The sequence below is a fragment of the Mobula hypostoma genome, chromosome 2 (genome assembly GCF_963921235.1).
Source record: "Mobula hypostoma chromosome 2, sMobHyp1.1, whole genome shotgun sequence".
Classification (NCBI taxonomy): domain Eukaryota; kingdom Metazoa; phylum Chordata; class Chondrichthyes; order Myliobatiformes; family Myliobatidae; genus Mobula; species Mobula hypostoma.
The window spans coordinates 119,083,248-119,108,859 of NC_086098.1; the positions used below are offsets into that span (position 1 = coordinate 119,083,248).

General features: G+C 42.4%; 1 protein-coding gene across 1 annotated transcript in view; it reads left to right on the forward strand.

Annotated features, from left to right (window-relative positions):
- Positions 1 to 25,612, forward strand: part of LOC134342423 (dynein axonemal heavy chain 8-like) — a 317,468-nt gene that overhangs the window by 68,678 nt on the left and 223,178 nt on the right. The window contains exons 17-19 of the mRNA XM_063040531.1: positions 6,643 to 6,830; positions 12,213 to 12,299; positions 16,686 to 16,793. Of these exons, the coding sequence (XP_062896601.1) occupies positions 6,643 to 6,830; positions 12,213 to 12,299; positions 16,686 to 16,793 (383 nt within the window). The remainder of the gene's footprint in view (positions 1 to 6,642; positions 6,831 to 12,212; positions 12,300 to 16,685; positions 16,794 to 25,612) is intronic.

The following is a 25,612-nucleotide window of genomic DNA, read 5'->3' on the forward strand; positions in this document are numbered from 1 at the left end:
CTGTTGTGAGCTTCTCACCACGAAGTTCACACACGCTGTCTCTGTCACCCAGAATCCTCTTGTTTACTACAGAGTTGCCGAAACATCCAAACAGCCCCCAGGCTTCCACACTCACCTCGATGTTTCAATCTCCCCCGTCACTTTAGCTGGTGAACAATGGAAGCTTTTATCAGTGAAATGGAATCAAACATGAGTTTCCCGCACACTGCCTTTGACTCCCAGAATCCTCTCTGAGACCTGGATGTGTAAGTATTTGGATTCGGAGCGCTGGAACACCCAAACGATCTCCGAAAGGCAAATCACAGCATCCAGAATCATATCCAAGATGAGAAACAAATGTAAAAGACACAAAAGAAATGAAATAATATAGTTTCATGATCTATCCAGGAGATGGCAACCAAAGGAGTGTTGTGCGCAGGTGCCATCTTGAGCAGGTTTATCTGTGAAATTATCCTATTATTGCCTTCACTGGCACATGGCACATACAGCAGTCCAGTGTCTACTACCCTTGAGGTCCTGCTGCTCAGCTACCTATATCCTATGTCCTATATTCTTTTTTCAGGAGCTCATCTCTTTTCCTATCTATGTTGTTAGTTCCAATATGTACCCATCACTGATCCCTGTGGCACTCCCATTAGTGACAGACCTCCGGTCAGAGAGGAAACCATCTACTACCACTCTCTGGCTTCTCCCACAATTTACTACCTCATTTTGAATGCTGAGCGACTGAACCTTCTTGGCTAACCTCCCATACAGGACCTTGTCAACTGCCTTGCTAAAAGTCCATGTAGACAACATCCACTGACTTGCCTTCAGCCACTTTCCTGGTAACATCCTCAAAAACTCTAAGATTGATTAGACATGACCTATCATGTACGAAGCCATGTTGACTATTCCTAATCAGTCCATGTCTATCCAAATACTTACACATCCGGTCTCTTAGAATACCTTCCAATAACTTTCTCACTACTGATTTCAGGCTTACTGGCCTATAATTTCCTAGTTTATTTTAGAACCTTTCTTGAACAGTGGAACAACATTGGCTATCTTCCAATCCTCTGGTACTTCAGCTGACACTAAGGATGATTTTAATATCGCTGCTAAGGCCCCAGCAATTTCTGCACTTGCCTCCTGCAGAGTCTGATGGAACACCCTGTGAGGCCTAAAGATTTATCCACCCTAATTTGCCTGAGGACAGCAAACACCTCCTCCTCTGTAATCTGTTTAGGGTCCATGACCTCACTGTCACTTTGCCTCACTTCTGTAGACTCTGTGTCCATCTCCTGAGTAAATACAGATGCAAAAAAAAAATCCATTTAAGATCTCCCCAGTTCTTTTGCTCCACACATGGATTTCCATCCTGATCTTCCAGAGGACCAGTTTTGTCCCTTGAAATTCTTTTGCTCTTAACATATCTGTAGAATCCCTTAGGATTCTTTTTCACCTTTTTGCTAAGGCACCTCATCCCTTCTTTTATCCATCCTGATTTCTTTCTTAAGTGTTCTCTTGCATTTCTTATATTCCATAAGCACCCTGCCTATACCTGATATGTACCTCCCATTTTTTTCATAACCAGGGTTTCATTATCTCTTGAAAACCAAGGCTCCCTACATCTATTATCTTTACCTTTTATTCTGATGGGCACATACAAACTTTGTCCTTTGTCCTTTCAAAATTTCATTTTTGAAGGCCTTCCGCTTACCAAGTACACCTCCAACTGAAAACAACCTGTCTCAATCCACATTTGCCAGATCCTTTCTGATACCATCAAAATTGGCCTTTCTCCAATTAAGAATCTCAATCCATGGAGCAGACCTGTCTTTTTGCATATTTACTTTGAAATAATGGCATTGTGATCACTAGATACAAAGTGTTCTCCTTCACAATCTTCTGTCACCTGTCCTGTCCAATTACCTAATAGCAAATCACTCATCACACACTCTCTCATTGGGACTTTTATGTACTGATAAAGGAAACTGGCCCATCTAGTTCTTTTACAATATGGGAGTCCCGGTCAATATGAGGCAAGTTAAAATCACCAGATATAACAACCTTATATTTCTTGCAATATTCTGTGATCTCTCTTCAAATTTGTTCCTCTAAAGCCCTTGGTCTGTTGGGTGGTCTGTAATATAGCCCTGTTAACGTGGTCATACCGTTCTTATTTCTCATCTCCACCTATAACGCCTCACAAGACGAGTTCTGCAGTCTGTCCTGACTGAGCACTGTGGTGACGTTGTCCCTGACTATTAACATCACAGCTCCTCCTTTAATCCCTCCTTTTAATTAAGCACCTAATTCCCTGAACTCCCTTTGCAGAACCGTGTTCCTCTTCCTACCTATGTCTTTGGTACCTACATGAACCATGACCTCTGGCTGTTCACCCTCCCACAAGAATGCTGAGGACTCGATCTGAGATATGCTGAGCCCTCGCAGGATCTGAATGGCCTAATTCTGCTCCTTTGTCTTATGGTTATCACTTTGCGGTATGGAGGGGCCACTGAACAAGATCAGAAAGTTGTAAACTCAGCCAGCTCCATTATGGGCACTAGCCTCCCCAGCATCGAGGACACCTTCAAAAGGCAATGCCTCAAAAAGGCTGCATCCACCAATAAAGACCCCCTTCACCCAGGACATGGACTCTTCTCATTGCTACTATCAAGGAGGAGGTACAGGAGCCTGAAGGCAGACATTGGTTCAGGATCAGCTGCTTCCCCTCTGCCATCAGATTTCTGAATGCACATTGAACCCATGAACACTACCTCACTTTTTTGCATTTAATTAATTTTTGTTCATGTATATTTCTTATTGTAATTTGTAGTTTATTATTTATTGCAATGTACTACTGCCATAAACGACAAATTTCAGGACCTACTGTATACCAGTGATATTAAACCTGATTCTGATTCTTCATCAAGCATCATCAATATCCCTTGACATCCAGGATTTCCTTGATTTAAATCCTTACCTTTCCCCCATGCAGAACATTTTGGTCCTTAACTCCCAATACTTCATTTTTATAGATTTCCACATGTTGAATGTAGATTTACCTGTAAGTCATTTATCCACTTTCACTAGAGCCCTTGAAGAGTTGTGGTCTGCCAAGCATAAACCCAATGCTAAAATGTGGTACCTCCTTTATTGATAGAAATTGATTCAGTGAACCGACGGCTTCTGATATGAACCCTCCACTGCAGCTGAAAAGCCTATGGAACAACATATTGCCACATGCCCTGTAGTATTTAAATGTGGTTCTGGTCCACCAGATGCAAAAATACCTTTATGTAAATTATTAAATTCTGACCTGCTACCATTGCTGTCATTCCAAATAGAAACATTTCTCACTTCACAATTCTCAGTTTATCTTCAGTCATCAATGCATCAGTTAGATGACAATTAAAGGAGTTCTCTAGTGACTGTACATTTGCTAACAACATATTGAGTGGAGGAATTTTTGACCCTGCCATTTTAGTCTGGCTTGGAGTCCTCCTCTCCTTCCTCTCTTCCGGCCATGGCGATGTACCTTCGTCCATTGAAAGGTGCCGTACATACATTCCTGAGGGTTGAGTCCGCTGAGTCCTTCAGGAGATCATAAAATTGCTACTTCTTTTAGATAGTTTAAGAATATTTTACTTGAAGAGAAGTGACAGGTTGCTGATTGCAGCAGCAGTAGTTCAGAAGAAATATATCTAGAAGTTTTGTGAGCTGCCTGCACAAGTTGCCGTGTATCACCTGACGTCAGTTTTAAATCCAACAATTCAAGGTGGTCTATCTCTCCCTTAAAAACGTTCGAAAATTTTGCTTCCACCACCTTTGAGGAAGAGAATTCCCAAGGCGTGACCCTTTGAGAGAAAAAAAATACTTCTTAAATGTTCAGCCCTCTTTTACTTTTATAGTGAGCCCCAGCTTTAGTTTCTTCCAGAGAAACATACTGTCCATAACCGTTCTGTCAAAACCCCATTGAGCCTCTTGTTTCAGTTAAATCATCTCTCAATCTTCAAAATTCCAGCAACTAAAAGCCAAATCTGTCCAATGTATCCTTTAAAGATAACCTGCTCATTTCAGGTTTCAGATTAATATGTATTTTTCTGAACTACTGTACATTTTTTATACAATGCTCCTGGTGAACACTCAACAGCTGTGGCAGGGCTTGAATGCTGTTACCTCTTACAAAGTGAAAACAAGTGACAGAGGTGACAACAAGGCTTCACTCCCAGATAGGCTCAATGTCTTCTGTGCTCACTTTGATTATCAAAACATGAAGGAATCTTCACAAACTCCCACAGCCCTGATGACCCTGTGATTTCAGTCTCTAAGGCCAATGTGAGAGCATTTTTCAGGAGGGTGAACCCTGGAAATCATCCAGGCCCTATGGGGTACCTGGCCGAGTACTAAAGACCTGTGCTGATCAGCTGGCTGGAGTTCACCAATATCTTTAAGCTCTCGTGTTGGCAGTCTGAGGTACCCACCTGCTTCAAGCAGTCTTCATTTGAGTGCCCAAGAAGAACATGGTAAACTGCCTCAGTGACTATCATCCAGTAGCACTTACATCCACTGCGATGATGTGCTTTGAGAGGTTGGTGATTAAACATAACATCTCCTGCCAGAGAAGTGACTTGGATCTGTTCCAATTTGCCAACCATCACAACAGGTCCACAGCAGATTTCATCTGTTGGCTCTTCACTCAACCCTGGAACATCTGGACAGCAAAGGTGTATACATCAGGCTGCTCCTTATTGAAGAGCTCAGCATTCAATACTATCATCCCTTCAAACCTAATCAATAAGCTTCAAGACCTTGGCTTCAATACCTCCTTGTGCAATTGGATCCTCAATTTGCTCACTTGCTGTCCCCAGTGGCAACAACATCTCCTCCACCATCTCCATCAGCAAAGGTACATCATAGGCTGCTCTACTCACTTTATACTTATGACTATGTGGCCATGCACAGCTCCTATGCCATATTTAAGTTTGCTAATGATACCACTGTTGTAGACCAAATCAAAGGTGGTGATGAATCAGCATCACCAGAGGTCATCACCAGCAAACCGGAGGTCCATGAGCCAGTCCATCAGAGGATCAGAGCTGGAGAGTCTCGGGTACTTTAAATTCCTTGGTGTTATCATTTCAGATGATCTGTCCTGTGTTCAGCATGCAAGTGCCATTACGAAGAAAGCACAGAAGCACCTCTACCTCCTTATAAGTTTGTGAAGGTTCAGCATGGCATCTAAAACTTTGACGAACTTTGATAAATGTATGGTGGGGAGTACATTGACTGGTTGCATCACACCCTGGTATGGAAACATCAATGCCCTTGAATGGAAAACCCGACAAAAAGTAGTGGATACAGTCCAGTCCATTATGTGTAAAGCCCTCCCCACTATTGAGTACATCTACATGGTGTGCTGTCGCAGGAAAGCAGCATCCATCCTCAAGGAGCCACACGATCCAGGCCATGCTCTCTTCTCACTGCTGCCATCTGGAAGAAGGTACAGGAGCATCTAGACCCACACCATCAGGTTCAGGAAAGTTATTACCCCTCAACCATCGGGTTCCTGAACCAGTTGTGGATGACTTCACTCACCCCATCACTGAACTGTTCCCACAGTCTGTAGACTCACTTTTTATCTCATGTTCACAATATTTATTGTTTATTTATTTATTTATTATTAATTGTTTTTCTTTTGATGTGCACAGTTTGTTGTCTTTTGCACATTGGTTGTGGTCTTTCAATGATTCTGTTGTGTTTTTTGGATTTACTGTGTATGCCCACAAGAAAATGAATCTCAGGGTTTTATATGGTGACATACATGTACTTTGATAATAAATTTACTTTGAACTCTGTCTAATGCCATTTACTACTGAAGACTAACTTCCCTACCTTTATATTCAATTCTTAAATCAATAAGCAATAATATTCTGGAAATATATAATAATAATAATAATAAACAAATAATAAACTATTTTTTTGTTGTCTTACTCAATATACGACTTTATGTTTTGTTTGTATACTAGCCTTTTATGAATCATGAGCTAGGACTCCCAGATTCCACTGCATCTCAGGGCTTTGAATTTTCTCACCATTGAGATAATTTTTTTTATTGCTTTGCCAAAAGAACAACTTCATCTTTTCCTGCATTGTACTCCTCTTGCCAGTTTTTTGCCCACTTACCTGATCTATCTGTATCCATTTGCAGCTTCGTTTCCTACCTTTTTTTGTGTCATCAACAAATTTAGCATTCACCCCTTTGGTGTCTTCATTTCAGTCACTTATTAAATTGTAAAATGTTCAGTCCCCAGCACTGATTCTTGTAGCACCTGAAAATGTGGAAAATTGTACCAGCCTAGCTACTTATCACCCAATCAATCCTCTCGTACCCAATCAATCTCCTCATACTCACAACCTGAACAATGAATAAATTAAAACTGTCTCTCTGATATAATCTAATTTGGTTTCATCTGAATTGTATATTGATATTATCATTTTAATTCTTTTTCAAATGTTCATATCCTTTCATCGTCTGTTTTCTTGTAAATTAGTAACCTGTTAAAATGTTAAAAAAGTCTGATGTGCATCATGTTGCAGATTTTGATAACTATATATATTAATTTTGCCCCATTTTGATTGAAATTTGTCTTTTAGGTCTGGCACAGTCTGGATCCTGGGGCTGTTTTGATGAATTTAATCGCATCGAGCTGCCTGTGTTATCTGTGGCAGCACAACAAATTTATATTATTCTTATTGCACGGAAAGAAAGAAAAAAAATGTTTATCTTCACTGATGGAGATAGTGTATCACTTAACCCAGAGTTTGGCATTTTTATCACAATGGTAAGAAAGAAAAAAGTTAGTTGTTATGAGGTTGGATTGAATTTGAATTGTCATTGTCTATTTCAGTAGATTGTGACTTTGAACAATATTGTAAAATAGATGATATGATGTTAGTAGGCCAGTTTGTGTCTTTTCTGATTTATGTTTTTTTAATGCATCGTGAAACAACCTATTGGTTCTGGTGCCCCCATTCTAATGAATCTTATAAAATCTTGTGAATTTTAAAGTAATTTCTCTTTCATTATCCAGTGCTCTTGTGGAAACACTGGGCACAAGAGAAAAGCAAACCTCCAACAATAAGCAAGCTGGTGTGGATATTCTGTACATAAAAGTACCCATCGAAGCTGGGCTGCACTATGGGCCCACATCCGTTTGTTTAAATGAATAGTATTGAAATGTGTGAAGCTTGCAGTTCATCCCACTTAAATCCTGAGCCTTTGTACAGAGTCTCACAGAAACAGTGCAGTTATTGCTTATTCAATTTCAGGGGCTTATTTGACCTTGGGTGGAGATACCAATTGGGGATGGACACCATGATCTCAAACTTGGGCAATTAGAGCAGGAATCATGTTAGTTGGGATGTGCCAACCATTAACAAACTTAATTACAGCATGATGATCTCAGAGTAAAAGGGAAGAATCAAGCTGCAACTTTTTCACAGATTGTGGCAAGCTCTTCAGCTAATGCTGGACCATGCCTTCTGCTCTGGTAAAGGTCAATTCTGGTATTCAAAACTCATTCCATTTGTGGTACAATTTGATTTCTCTGCAGATCACTTAAAAACCTTAATATGCAAGGAAGGCTGTAATGTTACCCATGCACAGAGCTGTCAATTGCATTTAGCAATCAATTTGCAGTTAAAATTCAATTATGTGGTTTATATTGATTGCTAGTCCCAAGGGAATTGATAGCTGAGACAGGAGGGGCAGGAGAGTAGATTGGAGAGGAGTGTTAAATCTTTTTCTTATCTATCTCGATGTCTGGCATCAAATATCCACCTAGAATAGCCCCTGAACTGACGAGAATCAATTCTGTTATTGGCTCGGGAATCACATTTAGAGTGCCACTTACGTCCCTGGCACTCTAAAGAAATTTTATGCACACCTCGAGGCATGAAGCACAATGAAGACCACGAAAGCTATCCCCCTTCCAGTGGAGCAGTAATTGCCTGTACCAGCAGCAGATGTGAGAAGGACTCTGCAGTGAGTCAGCCCCTGTAAGGCTGCTGGTCCAGGTAATATCCCAACCTGAATACTCAGGGAGTATTCACACCAGCTCACTGACGTCTTCACAGGTGACTTCAACACATCACTCACCCAAACTGCTGTCTCCACATGCTTCAATTCAGCGACCATTATCCCTGTACCAAATAAACTCTACACCTTCAGAGCTAACTGACTACTACCTAGAGACACTGATTCCAATTCTGATGAAGTACTTGGAAGGACTGGTAATGGCACACATCCAAAACGCAAGTTCTGCCACTCTGGGCACTCTCCACTATGCTTACTGACAGAAGCTCTCTATATAGCTGGCCCCAACACACCTAGAAAACAAGGACACTGATGTATAAGCAACACACACAAAAAATGCTGGTGAACACAGCAGGCCAGGCAACATCTATAGGAAGAGGTACAATTGACGTTTCAGGCCGGGACCCTTCGTCAGGACTAACTGAATGAAGAGATAGTAAGAACTATCAATGCCGTTCACCAGCATTTTTGTGTGTGTTGCTTGAATTTCCAGCATCTGCAGATTTCCCCAACACTGATGTATAATGCTCTTTCTGGATTTCAGTTACGTTTTCGGCACTACTGTCCCACAGACCTTGGTGAACAAACTCCTGCTCCTCCGTCTAAACACACCACTGTTCAACTGGATGTTGGACTTCCTAACCCACAGTCCTTATATCGTCAGGATGCACAACTGCTCCTTCCCCATCGTCCTCAACACGGGTGCCCCCCAGGGCTGTGTGCTGAGCCCACTTCTGTGCACACCGCGCACTCAAATTGTACAACCAAACACCGAGTAATCACGTTGTCAAGTTCACTGTTAACACGACAGTGGTGGGGCTCACCACCAACAACAACAAGATGGCCAGCAGAGAGGAGGAGGAAAAGCTTGAGGCCTGGAGCTAGGCAAATAACCTCGTCCTGAATGCCAACAAGACAAAAGAGATGGTTTATCAACTTCAGGAGAACTCGTACCACTCACACTCTTCTTAACATTGGCAGCACAGCAGCGGAAACTGTGAGCAGTTTCAGACACAAGAGAGTGGACATCTCAGACGGTGCCAGCACAGATCCTACACAATCCAGGAAGTTCACCAAGTTCACCACCTTACTTTCTGAGGAGATTGAAGAGAGCAGGACTATGCACATCAATATTCATAACCTTCCACCGAAGTGCAGTAGAGAGCATCCTAACATGCTACGTCACAGCATGGTACAGAAACTACACTACAGCAGCCAGGGAGGCTTGACAATGCGTAGTCAAACCTTTCCAGTGCATCACCAGCACCAGCCTACCCACTATCAAGGACATGTATTCAAAAAGGTGTCAGAAAAAGGCCAGCAATATCATGAAGGATCCCTCCCACTCTGCTCATGGGCTCTTTGCCTTAGGGAGGAAGCTACATAGCATCCACACCAGGACCACATATATATGTAGTTTTATTTTGTGTGTGTATATATATATATATAAACTAGAATCCTCCAATTCCAGACAAAATGCTAGTGAATCTCTTCTGCACCCTCCCCAGAATAGACATATCCTTCCTGCTGTATAGGAACCAGAATAGCCCACAGGGGGGCTAGCCAAGGTTCCATAACATTGTAAGGTAATGTCCTTGTTCTTATATTTTCTGCCATGGCTGATGAAGGCAAACATCCCATGAGTCGTCTTCACCAACCTGTGCTGCCACTTTCATGGATCTGTGAACTTGTACTCCAAGATCTTCACTGTGGAAGACACAAGCAGTATGGTGGAAATTCCAGGTGCCGGGGGCATGAAGTGTGGGAAGTTACCACTACTAGAGAGAAGGTTTTTGGGAAACTGAAAGGTCTGAATTTAGATAAGTCACCTGGACCAGATGGTATACAGCCCAGAATTCTGAAAGAGGTGCCTGAAGAGATCGTGGAGGCATTGGTAATGATCTTTCAAGAATCACTAGATTCTGGAATGGTTCTGGAAGACTGGAAAATTGCAAATGTCACTCCAATCTTCAATAAGGGAGAGAGACCGAAGAAAGGAAACTATAGGCTAGTTAGTCTGACCTCAGTGGTTGGGAAGATGTTGAAGTTGATTCTGAAAAGATAAAGCCTCAGGGTACTTGGAGGCACATGACAAAATGGGCCATAGTCTGCATGGTTTCCTCAAGGAAAATCTTGCCTGACAAATCTGTTGGAATTCTTTGAAGAAATAACAAGCAGGATAGACAAAGGAGATTTGGTGTATGTTGTGTACTTGGATTTTCTGAAGGCCTTTGACAAGGTGCTGCACATGAGGCACATGGTATTACAGGAAAGGTTCCAGCATGGATAAAGCAGTGGCTGATTGGTAGGAGCTGAAGAGTGGGAATAAAGGGAGCCTTTTCTGGTTGGCTGCCAGTGACTAGTGATGTTCCATGAGGGTCTGTGTTGGGACCACTGCTTTTTATGTTATATGTCAATGATTTGGATGATGGAATTTGTGGCTTTGTTGCAAGGTTTGCAGATGATATGAAGATAGGTGGAGGGGCAGATAGTTTTGAGGAAAGAGAGAGGCTACAGAAGGACTTAGACATTAGGAGAATAGGCAAAGGAATGGCAGGTGTAATACAGTGTCGGGAAGTGTATGGTCATGTACTTTGGTAGAACAAAGGAAAGGGTTGACTATTTTTTAAATGGAGAGAAAATGCAAAAAAAAAAAAACACACAGTGCAAAGGGACTTGGGAGACCTTGTGCAGGATTCCCTAAAGGTTAACTTGCAGGTTGAGTCTGTGGTGAGGAAGGCAAATGCAATGTCAGCATTCATTTCAAGAGGAATAGAATATAGAAGCAAGGATGTAATATCGAAACTTTATAAGGCACTGATGAGGCCTCATTTGGAGTATTATGAGCAGGTTTAAGCCCCTCATCTTAGCAAGGATGTGCTGAAACTGGAGAGGGTTCAAAGGAGGTTTACGAAAATGATTCCAGGATTGAATGGCTTGTCATATGAAGAGCATTTGATGGCTCTGGGCCTGTATTCAGAAGAATGAGGGGTGACCTTATTGAAACTTATCAAATGGTAAAAGGCCTTGATTGAGCGGATGTGGACAGAATGTTTCCCATGGTGGGAGAGTCGAAGACTAGTGGGCTCAGCTTCAGAATAGAGGGATGTCCTATTAGAATGGAGATCAGGAGGAATTTATTTAGCCAGAGGGTGGTGAATCTGTGGAATTGTTTGCCACAGGCAGCTGTGAAGGCCAAATCTTTATGTATATTTAAGGCAGAGATTGGTAGATTCTTGACTGGTCAGGGCATGGATGGATATAGGAAGAAGGCAGGTGATGCGGGGGGGGGGGTGTGGGTGAGGAAAATTGGGTCAACCATGTTGAAGTGGCGTGGCAGACTTGATAGGCCAAATGGCCTAATTCTGCTCCTATATCTTACGTTTTTATGGTCACTCTGTTCACTAACACTACCTAGACCTGTGGATGTCCTACACTTATTTGACCTCTCAAAATATATCACTTTGCATTCAGGATTAAATTCTTTCTGCCATTACTCTAGCCCAAGAGTTCTCAACCTGGGGTCCATGGACCCCTTGTTTAAAAATGGTCTTGGTCCATGGCATAAAATAGGTTGGGAATCCCTGCTCTTATATATTGTGAGAATATCTGCTCCACCATCCCCTCGGGCATCGTGTTCCAGATTGCAACTAACTCTGGGGAAAAATATTCTTCCTGAAATCCATTCTCACCTCATAATTAAAATGGTCCATCCCAGGCAACTTCCTTGGGAATCTCCTCTGTATCCCATTAGTGTAATCATGTCCTTCTTTTGGTGAGATGATCCATTTTAAGGGTCAAGTGCTTAAGATGAAAAATAATCTGTTGGGGTGTGTGTGTGTGTGAGAGAGAGGGGGGTGGTTTGGAGGGATGGTATGATGGGATGAAAGAAGGAGGGAAATGACTTCTATCCTGTAAATTCAATGCAATCTGTGTATTTTCAAAAAATAGAGTTTATGCTCGAGTTACTGCCTGTGGAAGTGGAAGTGTGCAATTCATTGTAAAGCCCTTGCAATTTTCAAGAGGATCATTTAAATTAGTAACAGCCCAAGAGCATAATGTTATATTTAGGACTTTTCATTTTCTGTACAAAGTTGCTGAGGAATTATCTTTGGTTCCTTCCTTGTAGAATCCTGGATATGCAGGACGCCAAGAGCTGCCAGAAAATCTAAAAATACAGTTTCGGTCAGTGGCCATGATGGTTCCAGATAGACAGGTGAAAGCAATTCTAAGTATGATGAATGTAATGTAGTGACTTGTTTCTCAGCTTATCTGGGATTTACTCTTTAGTGCTTCCAATTTCTCCTTTTCCTGGTCAGTTAAGTAATTTAGGACCCATTTTGTCAGTGTAATTATATAATTTTTTAGGAACTCTGCTCATCCCTTGAATTGCACTTTTGGCTTTCTTTGTCACTGTCTTGCCTGTTATATGGTGTGTGAACAATTAAAACAGAAAAGCGGTATTGGGTCCCTCATGCTTGTTCCATCATTCAATTCTGCACTAACCCTTTATCCTTTATCTCCCATAATTTCTAAAACATCTCTAAATCTCTTGTTTAAAAACATACTTGGTAACTAACCTCCTAGACAGAGAAATTTAAAGATTCAATGCCCTCAGTGTAAAGAAATCTCTTCTCATATATTACAAATGACTGATTCTTAATTTGTGTCTGTTCGTGGACAGAATGATTTAACTTTGTTAGTAACTGGGAGAGGAACTGGGGTTGGTAGTATTCCTATGCACCTACTTGATAGTTAAGGGTGAGTGTTGGGAAGGTGTTGTTGGATTAGTCTTTGAAAGTAACTGCAGTGCTTGGCACTCATTGCAGATCCTGCATACAGATGATAAGTGAATGAAAAGATAAAGGGGAAACATCAGTTCTACATCTGTTCTCATTCTCCCACAGTTGGTGGGTTTTAATGACATTTTCTTTTAAACTCCAGACAACGCAGGCCTATTTTGCTTCCCTAGATTAGTTTCTTCAGCCTCTCAAACATATTTATGCTAGTGTTTTTAGAACATTATATTCAGTTTTTCAACTTTGTGTTTCCAATGTTCTTCACTGGTGTGATTTAATAACTTTTTGAAGGTTTTCATATGCATTCTTAAAATAACTTTGAATTCCTTCAGCTTTAAGCAAACTGCTAAAAGAAATTAGTGGGCAGAACAACACCTGGGGTGGAGGAGGGGGTGGTTTATGAAGGAATTGTTTTGGGGCGAAACATGATGGTCAATGAATTGGGTAGGGGAGGTGTGGAATTTCTGAGACTGGTGTACAGTAGTTGGAGGTTAAAAAAAATACTGAGGGAATAAGCTGGGGGAAAGAGAGGGTGAATGTACAGACAATGGCTGGACGGTGACAAGTAGGATGGTGGGAAGTGGTAAAGGTGGGTACAATTTCAACATTTAAAAGACATTTGACAGCTTCATGGATAGGAAACGCTCAGATGGGATACGGGCTAAGTGCAGGGAAGTGGGACTAGCCCTAAAAGGCATTTTGGTCAGCATGGCTGAGATGGGCTGAAAGTTTCTGTGCTTTGTAACTCCATGACCCTCTATAACAACACGTTCTTCAGATCTCTTTGAAATCTTTCTCCTCTCACCTTAAGTTTAAGGAAATGGAGGAATGTAGATTGCGTGAGTTTTGATTGGCACAGACATTATGTGCTGAAGGACCTGTTCCTGTTCTGTTTTGTTCTATGTTCTATATCTTTTATTTTTAGACTCCATTAACCTAGGAAAAAAACTGTGACAATCCATCTTATCTATGCTCCTAATGATTTTATAAATCTCTATAAGATCACCTCTTTGGCCTCCTTTGTTTCAGGGAAAACACCTACAGCCTTTCCACTTTCCTTGTAACTTGAGCTATCCAGCCCCTGCCACATACTTATATATCTTTTCTGTGCATTCTCACAACCTTCCTATGCTATGGCAATCAGAACTGCATGTACTACTCCAGCTGGTCTTAGCAACATCTTCTACAGGTGTAACATGACATCCCAGTTTTGTAATCAGTACTGCAGGCGATGGAAGCAAGTGTGCCACTGATCTTCTCCACCTTGTATGCAACTCTTGGGTAACTTGTGTGCCGTGGTCTACAATTTTCCCCAGGGCCCTGCCATTTACTTTGCCAATGCACTCCAGGTATATCTCTTCACACTGGTCTAAGATAAACTTCATCTGCCATTCCTTTGCCCACTTTCTCAGTTTATCTAGATCTTCTTAGAACCTAGACAACCTTCTTCACTCTCCAACATACCACCAGTTTTGGTGTCATCTACAAGCTTACCATTTAATAACGCCAGCAACATTCAGATCCAAGTCACTAATATATATGCTAAACAAGAGTTGACCCCAAACCAACCCTTACAGCAACTCTTAAATCTTTCCCTTCACACCACTGGTCACAGATCTCCAGTATGAAAAACAGGCCTTCACTTTCATTCTCTGATTCCTTCTGTAATCAAGCCAATTTTGCTTTCAGTTGGTTAGCTTCACCTGGATCTGATGAAATCTCACATTCCCAACCAGTCCACTAGGACCTTGTCAAAAGCCTTGTGGAGGTCCATCCAGACAATCTTTGGATCTATGGAATGCTCTGCCACAGACTGTGGTGGAAGCCAAGTCCATGGGTATATCTAAGGCAGAAGTTGATAGTTTCCTGATCGGTCAGGGCATCAAAAGACATGGCGAGAAGGCAGGTGTATGGAGTTGAGTGGGATCCGGAATCAGCCATGATGGAACAGCAGAGCAGACTTGGTGGGCTAAATGGCCTAATTCTGCTCTTATGTCTTATGGTCTTATAGACAATGTCTATTGCCCTGCTCTCATCAGTCCTGTTGGGTTATCTTTTGAAATTCATGAGGCATGATTTCCTGCACACAAGGACATGCCGACTATCCCTAATCAGCCCTTGCCTTTCCTAATGCAAATAGATCCTGCCTCTCAGGATGCTCTCAAGTAAATTTCCACTGATATTTGGCTTACTAGTCTGTAATCCCACCTTGTTCTTGCAGACCTTCTGAAATAAAGGCACAATGTTATCCAGTACTTTACTTATGATTGAGGAAAATACCAAATTATCTTCAAGGGGCCCAGCAATTTCTTCCCTTGCTTCCCATAATGTCCCTGAATACTTTTGGTCAAGTTCCAGGCATTTATCCACCTTTGTATGCTTCAAGACTGCCAACATCTTGCTCAATATCCATATGTTTGAAAATTTTCTGACAAATGGTAATTAATATTCATATCATAAATGTGGCAGGCAATGACCATCTCAACCGAAGACTGCTGAACCACTTACCCCTTATATTCAATATTATTGCCATTGATAAATTCTCCCAACATTAATATCCTGGAGTTACTATTAACTAAAAAGTCACAAGACCAACAATATGTGCAATAATATATGAAGGGATGTGCTGGCATTGGAGAGAATCTGGCGAAGGTTGTTGAGAATGATCCTGGGAATAAAAGGGTCAATGTATTAGGACTGTTTGATGGCTCTAGGCCAGTACTCACTGGAGTTTAGAAGAATGAGAAAGGATCTCATTAAAACCTATCGAATATTGAAAGGCCTAGATAGAGTGGACATGCAGAGGATATTTCCTATGGAGGGGGAGACTAGGGCCTCAGAACATAAGGATATCCCTTTAGAACAGAGATGAGCAGGAATTTCTTTAGCCAGCGGGTGGTGGATCTGAGAAATTCTTTGTCATAGACGGCTATGAAGATCAAGTCATTGGGTATATTTAAAGTGGAGGTTGATGGGTTCTTGATTAGTAAGGGTGTGTGTCAAAAATTATGGGGAGAAGGTGGGAGAATGGGGTTGAGGGAGATAATGAATCAGCCATGATAGAATGGTGGTAGGCTGGATGGGCTGAGTGGCCTATTTCTGCTCCGATGTCTTATTCTGTGACAAGTAACCCTGCCTGATAACCTAACAATGACTTTCTACTATGTCTACTTTCTACTTATGTCTTATTCTGTGACAAGTAACCCTGCCTGATAACCTAACAATGGCTTTCTACTATCTGACAAGTCAGCAACAGAGCTGAGTGCAAGTCTAATAACTCTCAGGAAGCTTGACGTCAGGTGATGATATTGTCAAATGAAGAAGCACAGTACCTGAGGATATCAGTCCATAATCTTACTTGATTTTGGGCCAGAAAGGAAAATCAAGATGCCCTGGCGTCCAGGTATACTTTGTCCGAAGTAAATTAACTGAAAGGGAGCAGGGAAGAGAAACGACAGGTAAGGACCACAGGAATTAGTGATAAATGAGTAAGCTCAGTTTGGGGTAGAAAGGGTAAGAGAGAGGAACCACTGAAAGGAAGGCCCCTCAGAGGTGTGACCTCGTAGTAAAGATCACAACATCAACTCGGTCAGGGAAAGTTCGGCAGACTGGAAATTTTCAGTCAGGGTTTGATCTCCCCATCCATGGTCCAAGTACCAGAGTTGTATTGATAAATATGCTATAACTTTGCTTCTGTTGAGTAACAGCGCTCATAATGTATAAATGAATGTAAATAAAAACTTTACTCTCTTCTATTTTCAGATAAAACATGAAATATTTGTAAATTTAATTTTATGTTTCAGATCATTATAAGAGTCAAGCTTGCTAGTGTTGGATTTTTGGATAACATAATGCTAGCACAAAAATTCTTTGTGCTTTACAAACTCTGTGAAGAACAGCTGACAAAGCAGGTATGTAACAGATTTGCATTAAAGGTTAAATGTGGATCCTAACAATGTTAAAGTTTAAATGTTATATTGAGTAAATGCTAGTATTGCAGTCAAAATCCTAATTATTTTTCAGCCAAGCTCATCTTCAGACACCTGGGTAATTGCCTTAGTTATTCTATCTCCCTTAGCGCAGCCTGACCGGGATAGCCATGCGTTTTGCATCTTTTCGCATAGCTTTGCCTGCATTCTCATTCGTTAACTGCCCTTATCACCCAGCTCATGTTCCATTTCTGCTCGAACTGTTCCCATTCATCACCCAACCAACGTCTCCATATCAATGCCCAGCCAGGTATCTACCTTTATAAGTCTTTCACTAACTTATCTCGCTTTTCCTCTGTCCCTGTTCTGACAAAGGACCTTCAATGTGAAATGTTAGTTCTGTTTCTCTTCCACGGGTCAAATTTAAGTTCAAGGTTAATTGTGTTATTCAACCATACACATGCATACAGCTCTGGGGTCAAGGTGCAAAACGCAGTACGTACAGTCACACAGTATGTATAGTCACAATAGCACATAGGGTCACAAAATAATGTTACCACATACAGTCATAAAAGAATATTAGCACAAGTCCCTGAGTGGCATGGCGCGATGCAAGAACAGGCACGCAGCAGTTCCTCATCTCCCACAGCCCAACGCAATCTAGCTTGTCTTCCAGGGAGCTAACACCAGAGAGCAGCACCAACAGGCGAGCTGTCCTGCAGGGGCCTGCCTCTGACCCAGCACAGATTCCAGCTCAATTCGTTCTCACACCACTTCCAGTGCCTTTTTTCCTGGGTGGCTATAACAGGCGATGCCACGGCATGCGTGCCTCGTCCTTGGGCATGAATTCTTTATCAGAATCAGGATCAGGTTTAGTAACACTGGCATAAGTTGTGAAATTTGTTATTTGTTAACTTTACGGCAGCAGTACAATGAAGTACAAGACAGATAAATAAAGAGCAAAAAATGGAATTCTGTTAAGTATATATATGTTTATAAATAATTAGGTTAAAATAAGTAGTGCAAAAAAAATCAAAAAGGAAAAGTAGTGAGTAGTATTCGTGGTTCGATGTCCATTTAGAAATCAGATGGCTGAGGGGAAGAAGCTGTTCCTGAATCTGAGTGTGTGCATTTATTCAACAATGTCTATTGAGAACATAGAACATAGAAAATCTACAGCACATTACGGGCACTTCAGCCCACAATGTTGTGCCAACTATGTAACCTACTCTAGAAACTGCCTAGAATTTCTCTAGCGCATAGCCCTCTATTTTTCTAAGCTCCATGTACCTATCTAAGAGGCTCTTAAAAGACCCTATTGTATCCACCTCTACCACCATCGCCGGCAGTGTATTCCACGTACCCACCACTCTCGGTGTGAAAAACTTACCTCTGACATTCCCTCGGTACCAACTACATCAAATTATTCAACAATTTGTGACAGAAAATGACATTCCCTGAAATAAAAAATGGCTCAAAGCCTTTGGAATATTTGAATGGAAGTGTCCTTGGTATACAAATCCGAGGATCACTGAAGATGGCAACTCAGATACTTCAGGTAGAGAAGAAAACATCTTGGATACTGGGCATCTTTAGTCAAGGCACAGAAAGGCAGGACAGTCATAGTACAATCTTATAAAAGGTCAGTTAGTTCATAGCAGCGTGCATTCTGGCCACCAGATTATAGGATGGGCATTATTGGAAAAGATGCAGAGTAGGTTTCCTGGCATGTTCATAGTAGTCAGAATATGTTCATAATCGTTGAAAGTCAATCAACTAAGCCTCAGGGCATCACTGTAGGAGTTTCTCAGAGCAGTGTTTAAAACATCTTCACCTGCTTCATCTTCCAGATAAGAAGTGAGGATGCTTGCTCGCGATTGCACTGAACTCCATTCCATTTACCACGTCTCAGCAAATAAAGCAGTCCACAAGATCTAGGATGTACTAAGCTGCAGCATCATTCATGTCACAAAAATGTTAGTTGTGACCATCTCTCTAAAGAAAGGACATTCATTGGCATTACCTTTAGATTCATAGAAGTATAAAGAAACCGTGCCTTTGGCCCAGCTGGTCCATGCTGGACCCAGCTTTGGCCCAACTGTATGTGCTATCCAAGCTAATCTCATTTGCCAGTGAATGGCCCATAACCTACTAAACCTTTCTAATCCTAAACAACAGGAATTCTGCAGATGCTGGAAATTCAAGCAACACACATCAAAGTTGCTGGTGAACACAGCAGGCCAGGCAGCATCTGTAGGAAGAGGTGCAGTCGACGTTTCAGGCCGAGACCCTTCGTCAGGACTAACTGAAGGTAGAGTGAGTAAGGGATTTGAAAGTTGGAGGGGGAGGGGGAGATCCAAAATGATAGGAGAAGACAGGAGGGGGAGGGATAGAGCCAAGAGCTGGACAGGTGATAGGCAACAGGGGATACGAGAGGATCATGGGACAGGAGGTCCGGGAAGAAAGACAAGGGGGGGGGGGACCCAGAGGATGGGTAAGAGGTATATTCAGAGGGACAGAGGGAGAAAAAGGAGAGTGAGAGAACGAATGTGTGCATAAAAATAAGTAACAGATGGGGTACGAGGTGGAGGTGGGGCCTAGCGGAAGTTAGAGAAGTCGATGTTCATGCCATCAGGTTGGAGGCTACCCAGACGGAATATAAGGTGTTGTTCCTCCAACCTGAGTGTGGCTTCATCTTTACAGTAGAGGAGGCCGTGGATAGACATGTCAGAATGGGAATGGGATGTGGAATTAAAATGTGTGGCCACTGGTCAGAATGGGAATGGGATGTGGAATTAAAATGTGTGGCCATCAGGATGGTCTCAAAGCTCTACGCTTCTTTTTGGATTCCAGACCTAATCAGTGCCCCTCTACCACCACTCTGCTCCGTCTAGCGGAATTAGTCCTTACTCTTAATAATTTCTCCTTTGGCTCCTCCCACTTCCTCCAAACTAAAGGTGTAGCTATGGGCACCCATATGGGTCCTAGCTATGCCTGCCTTTTTATTGGGTTTGTGGAACAATCTATGTTCCGTGCCTATTCTGGTATCTGTCCCCCACTTTTCCTTCGCTACATCGACGACTGCATTGGCGCTGCTTCCTTCACGCATGCAGAACTAGTTGACTTTATTAACTTTGCCTCCAACTTTCACCCTGCCCTCAAGTTTACCTAGTCCATTTCCGACACCTCCCTCCCCTTTCTAGATCTTTCTGTCTCTGTCTCTGGAGACAGCTTATCCACTGATGTCTACTATAAGCCTACTGACTCTCACAGCTATCTGGACTATTCCTCTTCTCACCCTGTCTCTTGCAAAAACGCCATCCCCTTCTCGCAATTCCTCCATCTCTGCCGCATCTGCTCTCAGGATGAGGCTTTTCATTCTAGGACGAGGAAGATGTCTTCCTTTTTTAAAGAAAGGGGCTTCCCTTCCTCCACTATCAACTCTGCTCTTAAACGCATCTCCTCCATTTCACGTACATCTGCTCTCACTCCATCCTCCCGCCACCCCACTAGGAATAGGGTTCCCCTGGTCCTCACCTACCACCCCACCAGCCTCCGGGTCCAACATATTATTCTCCGTAACTTCCGCCACCTCCAACGGGATCCCACCACTAAGCACATCTTTCCCTCCCCCACTCTCTCTGCATTCCGCAGGGATCGCTCCCTACACAACTCCCTTGTCCATTCGTCCCCCCCATCCCTCCCCACTGATCTCCCTCCTGGCACTTATCCGTGTAAGCGGAGCAAGTGCTACACATGCCCTTACACTTCCTCCCTTACCACCATTCAGGGCCCCAAACAGTCCTTCCAGGTGAGGCAACACTTCACCTGTGAGTCAGCTGGGGTGATACACTGCATCCGGTGCTCCCGATGTGGCCTTTTATATTATTGGTGAGACCCGACGCAGACTGGGAGACCGCTTTGCTGAACATCTACACTCTGTCCGCCAGAGAAAGCAGGATCTCCCAGTGGCCACACATTTTAATTCCACATCCCATTCCCATTCTGACATGTCTATCCACAGCCTCCTCTACTGTAAAGATGAAGCCACACTCAGGTTGGAGGAACAACACCTTATATTCCGTCTGGGTAGCCTCCAACCTGATGGCATGAACATCGACTTCTCTAACTTCTGCTAGGCCCCACCTCCACCTCGTACCCCACCTGTTACTTATTTTTATGCACACATTCTTTCTCTCACTCTCCTTTTTCTCCCTCTGTCCCTCTGAATATACCTCTTGCCCATCCTCTGGGTCCCCCCCCGTCTTTCTTCCCGGACCTCCTGTCCCATGATCCTCTCGTATCCCCTGTTGCCTATCACCTGTCCAGCTCTTGGCTCTATCCCTCCTCCTCCTGTCTTCTCCTATCATTTTGGATCTCCCCCTCCCCCTCCAACTTTCAAATCCCTTACTCACTCTTCCTTCAGTTAGTCCTGAAGAAGGGTCTCGGCCTGAAACGTCGACTGCACCTCTTCCTACAGATGCTGCCTGGCCTGCTGCGTTCACCAGCAACTTTGATGTGTGTTGCTTTCTCATCCTGTGTGAAAACATTTAGAAATTTTGTTTCTTGTTCTTTCTTAAAATAAAGTAGTGATCCTAACTGACCTAAGACAGGGAATGTTTTCTTGGATTAAATGTCAGGAATTGTGAAAAACTGAGTTTAAACGTATTTGGCTAAGGTGGATGTAAACTTCTGACTTCAACTGTAGCTATACAATACACAAAGCCATAGTAGTTGAAACCCCCATGAAAAGAAAAAGAAACAATTTGCAAATATGAACTACAGTCCAATCCATAAATCTCAGAATTTCGACAACATCTCCCAGAGCAACGGGACCCAGCGGCCCCTCTGAAAGCAGTGCCTCAAACCAGTAGTGCCTCTGAGGGGAGCAACTCGAACCAGTGACCCCTCCGAGGGCAGCGACTCAAACCAGTGGCCCCTCTGACAGCAGTGAAATGAACCAGTGGCCCCTACAAGAGCAGCAACTCAAACCAGCGGCCCCTCTGAAAACCGCTCACTCTCCCCTACACTGCCTCGATGTTTCAATCTTTCTTGACCCTTTAATCTGAGAGAAATGTAATCGATCATGGCCGCTCATCTCATCTCTGAACTTCTCGTGGTAGCTCGTGCTCTTTTTCTTTCCTGGAGTTTTCTCAGGGACAGCAGAGCGCTAGCTCACTCATTCGAACTACAGACTGTATGTCACAGGCTCCAACAGTTTCAAAAACAAAATTAAAATAAAACGATTAAGTGGAATATCTGAAATGATTGACTATCTGGAAGATGTCGCCTGAGGAAGTTTGCTGGCGCTATCTTGACCAGCATCTTTGTAAATCTTTTCTGCATTCTTTCCAGTTTAATATATTTTTTGTATGGCATGGTGACCAGAACTGAACACCACACTACAAATATGGCTTCACCTGCATCTTGTAGAACCCCACCATGACCTTCCAACCGTTATACTCAATGCCCAGAATTATGAAGGCCTGTGTGTTCATAGACATCTTCATCAACCTGACTACCTGGGACTCGACTCTTAATGAAACATGTATTTGTGCTCCAAGATGTTTCTGTTCTACAAAACTCCCCAGGGCTCTACCATTCACAGTGAAAGTCTAATCTGAATTTGTCTTTGTAAGATGTAACATCTTGCATTATCCAGATGAAACTCCTCAGCCCACTTACTCAGTTGATCACGATCCCCCTGTAATTTTTGTAACCTTTCTCATACCACCTATTTTAGTGTCATTTACAAACCTACTAACAATGCCGTGAATATTTTTACCCAGGTCATTGATATAGATGACAAAAAACAGTTGGCTGACCACTAGTCATGGATCTCCAGTCTAAGAAACAAACCTTCTGCTTTCAACTATCAAATCAATTGTTTATCCACGCAAACAACAGGAATTCTGCAGATGCTGGAAATTCAAGCAACACACATCAAAGTTGCTGGTGAACGCAGCAGGCCAGGCAGCATCTCTAGGAAGCGATATAGTCGACATTTCAGGCCGAGACCCTTCATCCTGACCTGCCTGGCCTGCTGTGTTCACCAGCAACTTTGATGTGTATCAATTGTTTATCCAATAGCCAGCTCTTCCTGGATTCCACGTGATCTAACATTACCATGTGCAACGTTATCAGTCCATACTGAAGTCCATATTAACCATGTTATGCTGCCTTGCCCTCATCAACTTTCTTGGTCACATCATCAAAAAAAACTCAATCAAGTTTGTAAGTCACACTTTCTCATTCACAAAACCATTCTGACTATCCCTAATCGACACATTTTTCCAGATGTGCATATATCCCTGAGAATCCTCCAGTAACTTACCTACCACAGATGTTAGATTTACAAGTCTATTGTTCCCAGACTTTTCTTTGCTGCCCTTCTTAATCCAAAGCACAGCATTAGCAACTCTACAGTCTACCAGCATTCTCACCCATTGCAAACGATGATGCAAATATCTCAACTAATAGTCCCGCAATTCTTTCCGAAGCCTGCCAGTGTTCTCGATCAAGCCCTGGTAATTTATCTACCTTCATGTGTTTTAAGATATCCAACGGCTCCAGTGCTGTATTGCAAACTATCTCCAAGATCTCCCCACTTACTTTAATGAATTCTGGATTCATGTCTTTCTCAACAATAAAATCAGAAGAGAAATATTTATTAAGGACTTTGCTTATCTCCTGGGGCTCCACTCAAAGATGTCCCCTTTGGTCTTTAAGGAGCCCTAGTCTCTCTCTAGTTACTCTTTTTTCCCTAACATACGTATGATCTCTTTGGATTTTCCTTAATCTTCTCTGCCAAAGCTATCTCATGCCCCATTTTTTGCCCTCCTGATCTCCTTCTTGTGTATACTCCTGCATCCCTTATATTCCTCCTGCCACAGTCTGTAAGAGGTTTTTTTACGTTCTCCTGATGACTTATGTCTGCCCTCTGGATGCTCTGGTTCCCTTCCACAATCCAAACATGTACTGGTTGGTAAGTTAACTGGCCATTGTAAATTGTCCTGTGATTAGGCTCAGGTTAAATCGGGTGTTACTGGGTAGCGCTGCTTGAAAGGCCAGAAGTGCCTGTACCGAACTGTGTCCCAATAATTAAATAATAAATAAACTATCAATTTCCTGTAGATCACCATAAACCAGGTATTCCATTATAAATACATTACTTGATGGAATTTAGAAATTGTGGAAACTTTGAATGTATTTGTCTTCAGAACAGAAGATATTAAAAACAACTCCATAAGTAGCAGAAAGTCAGAGGCAAAAAGGAGGAAGAAATTTAAAATAATAGTTATCACTAGAAACAAAAGTAGAGGCATAATAAAATGATTAAAAGCTGACATGTTTCCTACTTATTGGCCTGTTTTTGAAGGTCTTAAAGAAACCCAGCTTAAAGATGAAGATCAATTAGACCTGAATGTCTAAATTCAATAGATTCTGAAATTATTTCAGTCGAATGGACAACTATGATCGCTAGATACTAAGAACCTCAAGTACTGCAGGATGATCCCACCTGCAAGTTGCTCAATAGTGATGGAATGAAGTACCATGGTTGTGTTGTCACTTGGACTTATCGCACACCATTGTGCTGAGACAGTGCACAATCTAACAAATGGTGTGAATGATTGTCTTGATGTTTTCCTTGTGATTGCGAGTCCCTGTTGTACTTTGGTAATGGAGACTACTGCAAGGCTGGCTCCTTAACGGGAAAATCTGCACATGCTGGAAATCCAAGCAACACAAACAAAATGGAGGAACTCAGCAGGTCAGGCAGCATCTATGGAGAAGAGTATTGTCCTGCTGAAAGGTTTCAGCCCGAAACATCGACTGTACTTTTCCTCCAGCATTTTGTGTGTATAGTCTGGTTCACTGGTTCTTTGACGAGACCAATGGTAGGGGAATTGTGTCACTTCAGTTTGGCAAGGATTAGGCCAAAGCCGCAGGGTTGCCTGTTGCAGCTGCCCAGGGAAGGAAGGCCAAGGTGCTGTAGGAGAGATCAGGAGCCTCTGTTGGGCACACTGGAACTCGTATTGAATTGGGGGCTAGCTCCCTCCCATCAATACTGCCCTCCAGTGTTCATTCAGTGGAAGAACAAGCTAGACCAGGACAGTTTACGGGCTTGCCACTTCGGAACGTGGGCTATATTATTTTTTTTCTGACTGCATGTTTTTCTGAAATCCTACCCATATGTGCTATGTGCAGTTTGCTGTTGGTGTTGTACTTTGCACTTTGGCCCGGAGAAACGCTGTTTCGTTTGGCCATATTCATGTCTGGTTGAATGTTAATTAAACTTGAACTTGACTGAATCTCTATCGGGCTACTTGCAATAAATGTGTTTGTATATCATATACTTACCTCCTCAGATAGTATAAATGCCGTTCTCTCTCTCTCCTAACATGAGAGCCATTGAGGATTACACAATATTTGGTATTGTTCACACTTCTCAGGTAATTAAACAATCTACAGATGCTGCAGAAATACAGACAGCATGCTGTTGTGTGTCAAGTAATACTTGTACATTTGTGGCACACAGAAGCTAGGTGATGATGAACTTCAACAAGAGAGACTCCAGCAAACTTCCACATGACACTCAGTTGTCTGGCTATCACCAAATCCTCTACCATCGACATTCAGTGGTGCTACCCTTGACCAAAAGTTTAACTGAACCAGTCACACAAATACTGTGGATTTATGAATGGGTTTGTGACTAGGCATTATGTGATTCTCTCATTTCTACAAAATATCAAGTGTCAAGAAGTGGAATAAAGTATACTTCTTGATTAACATCCACTACA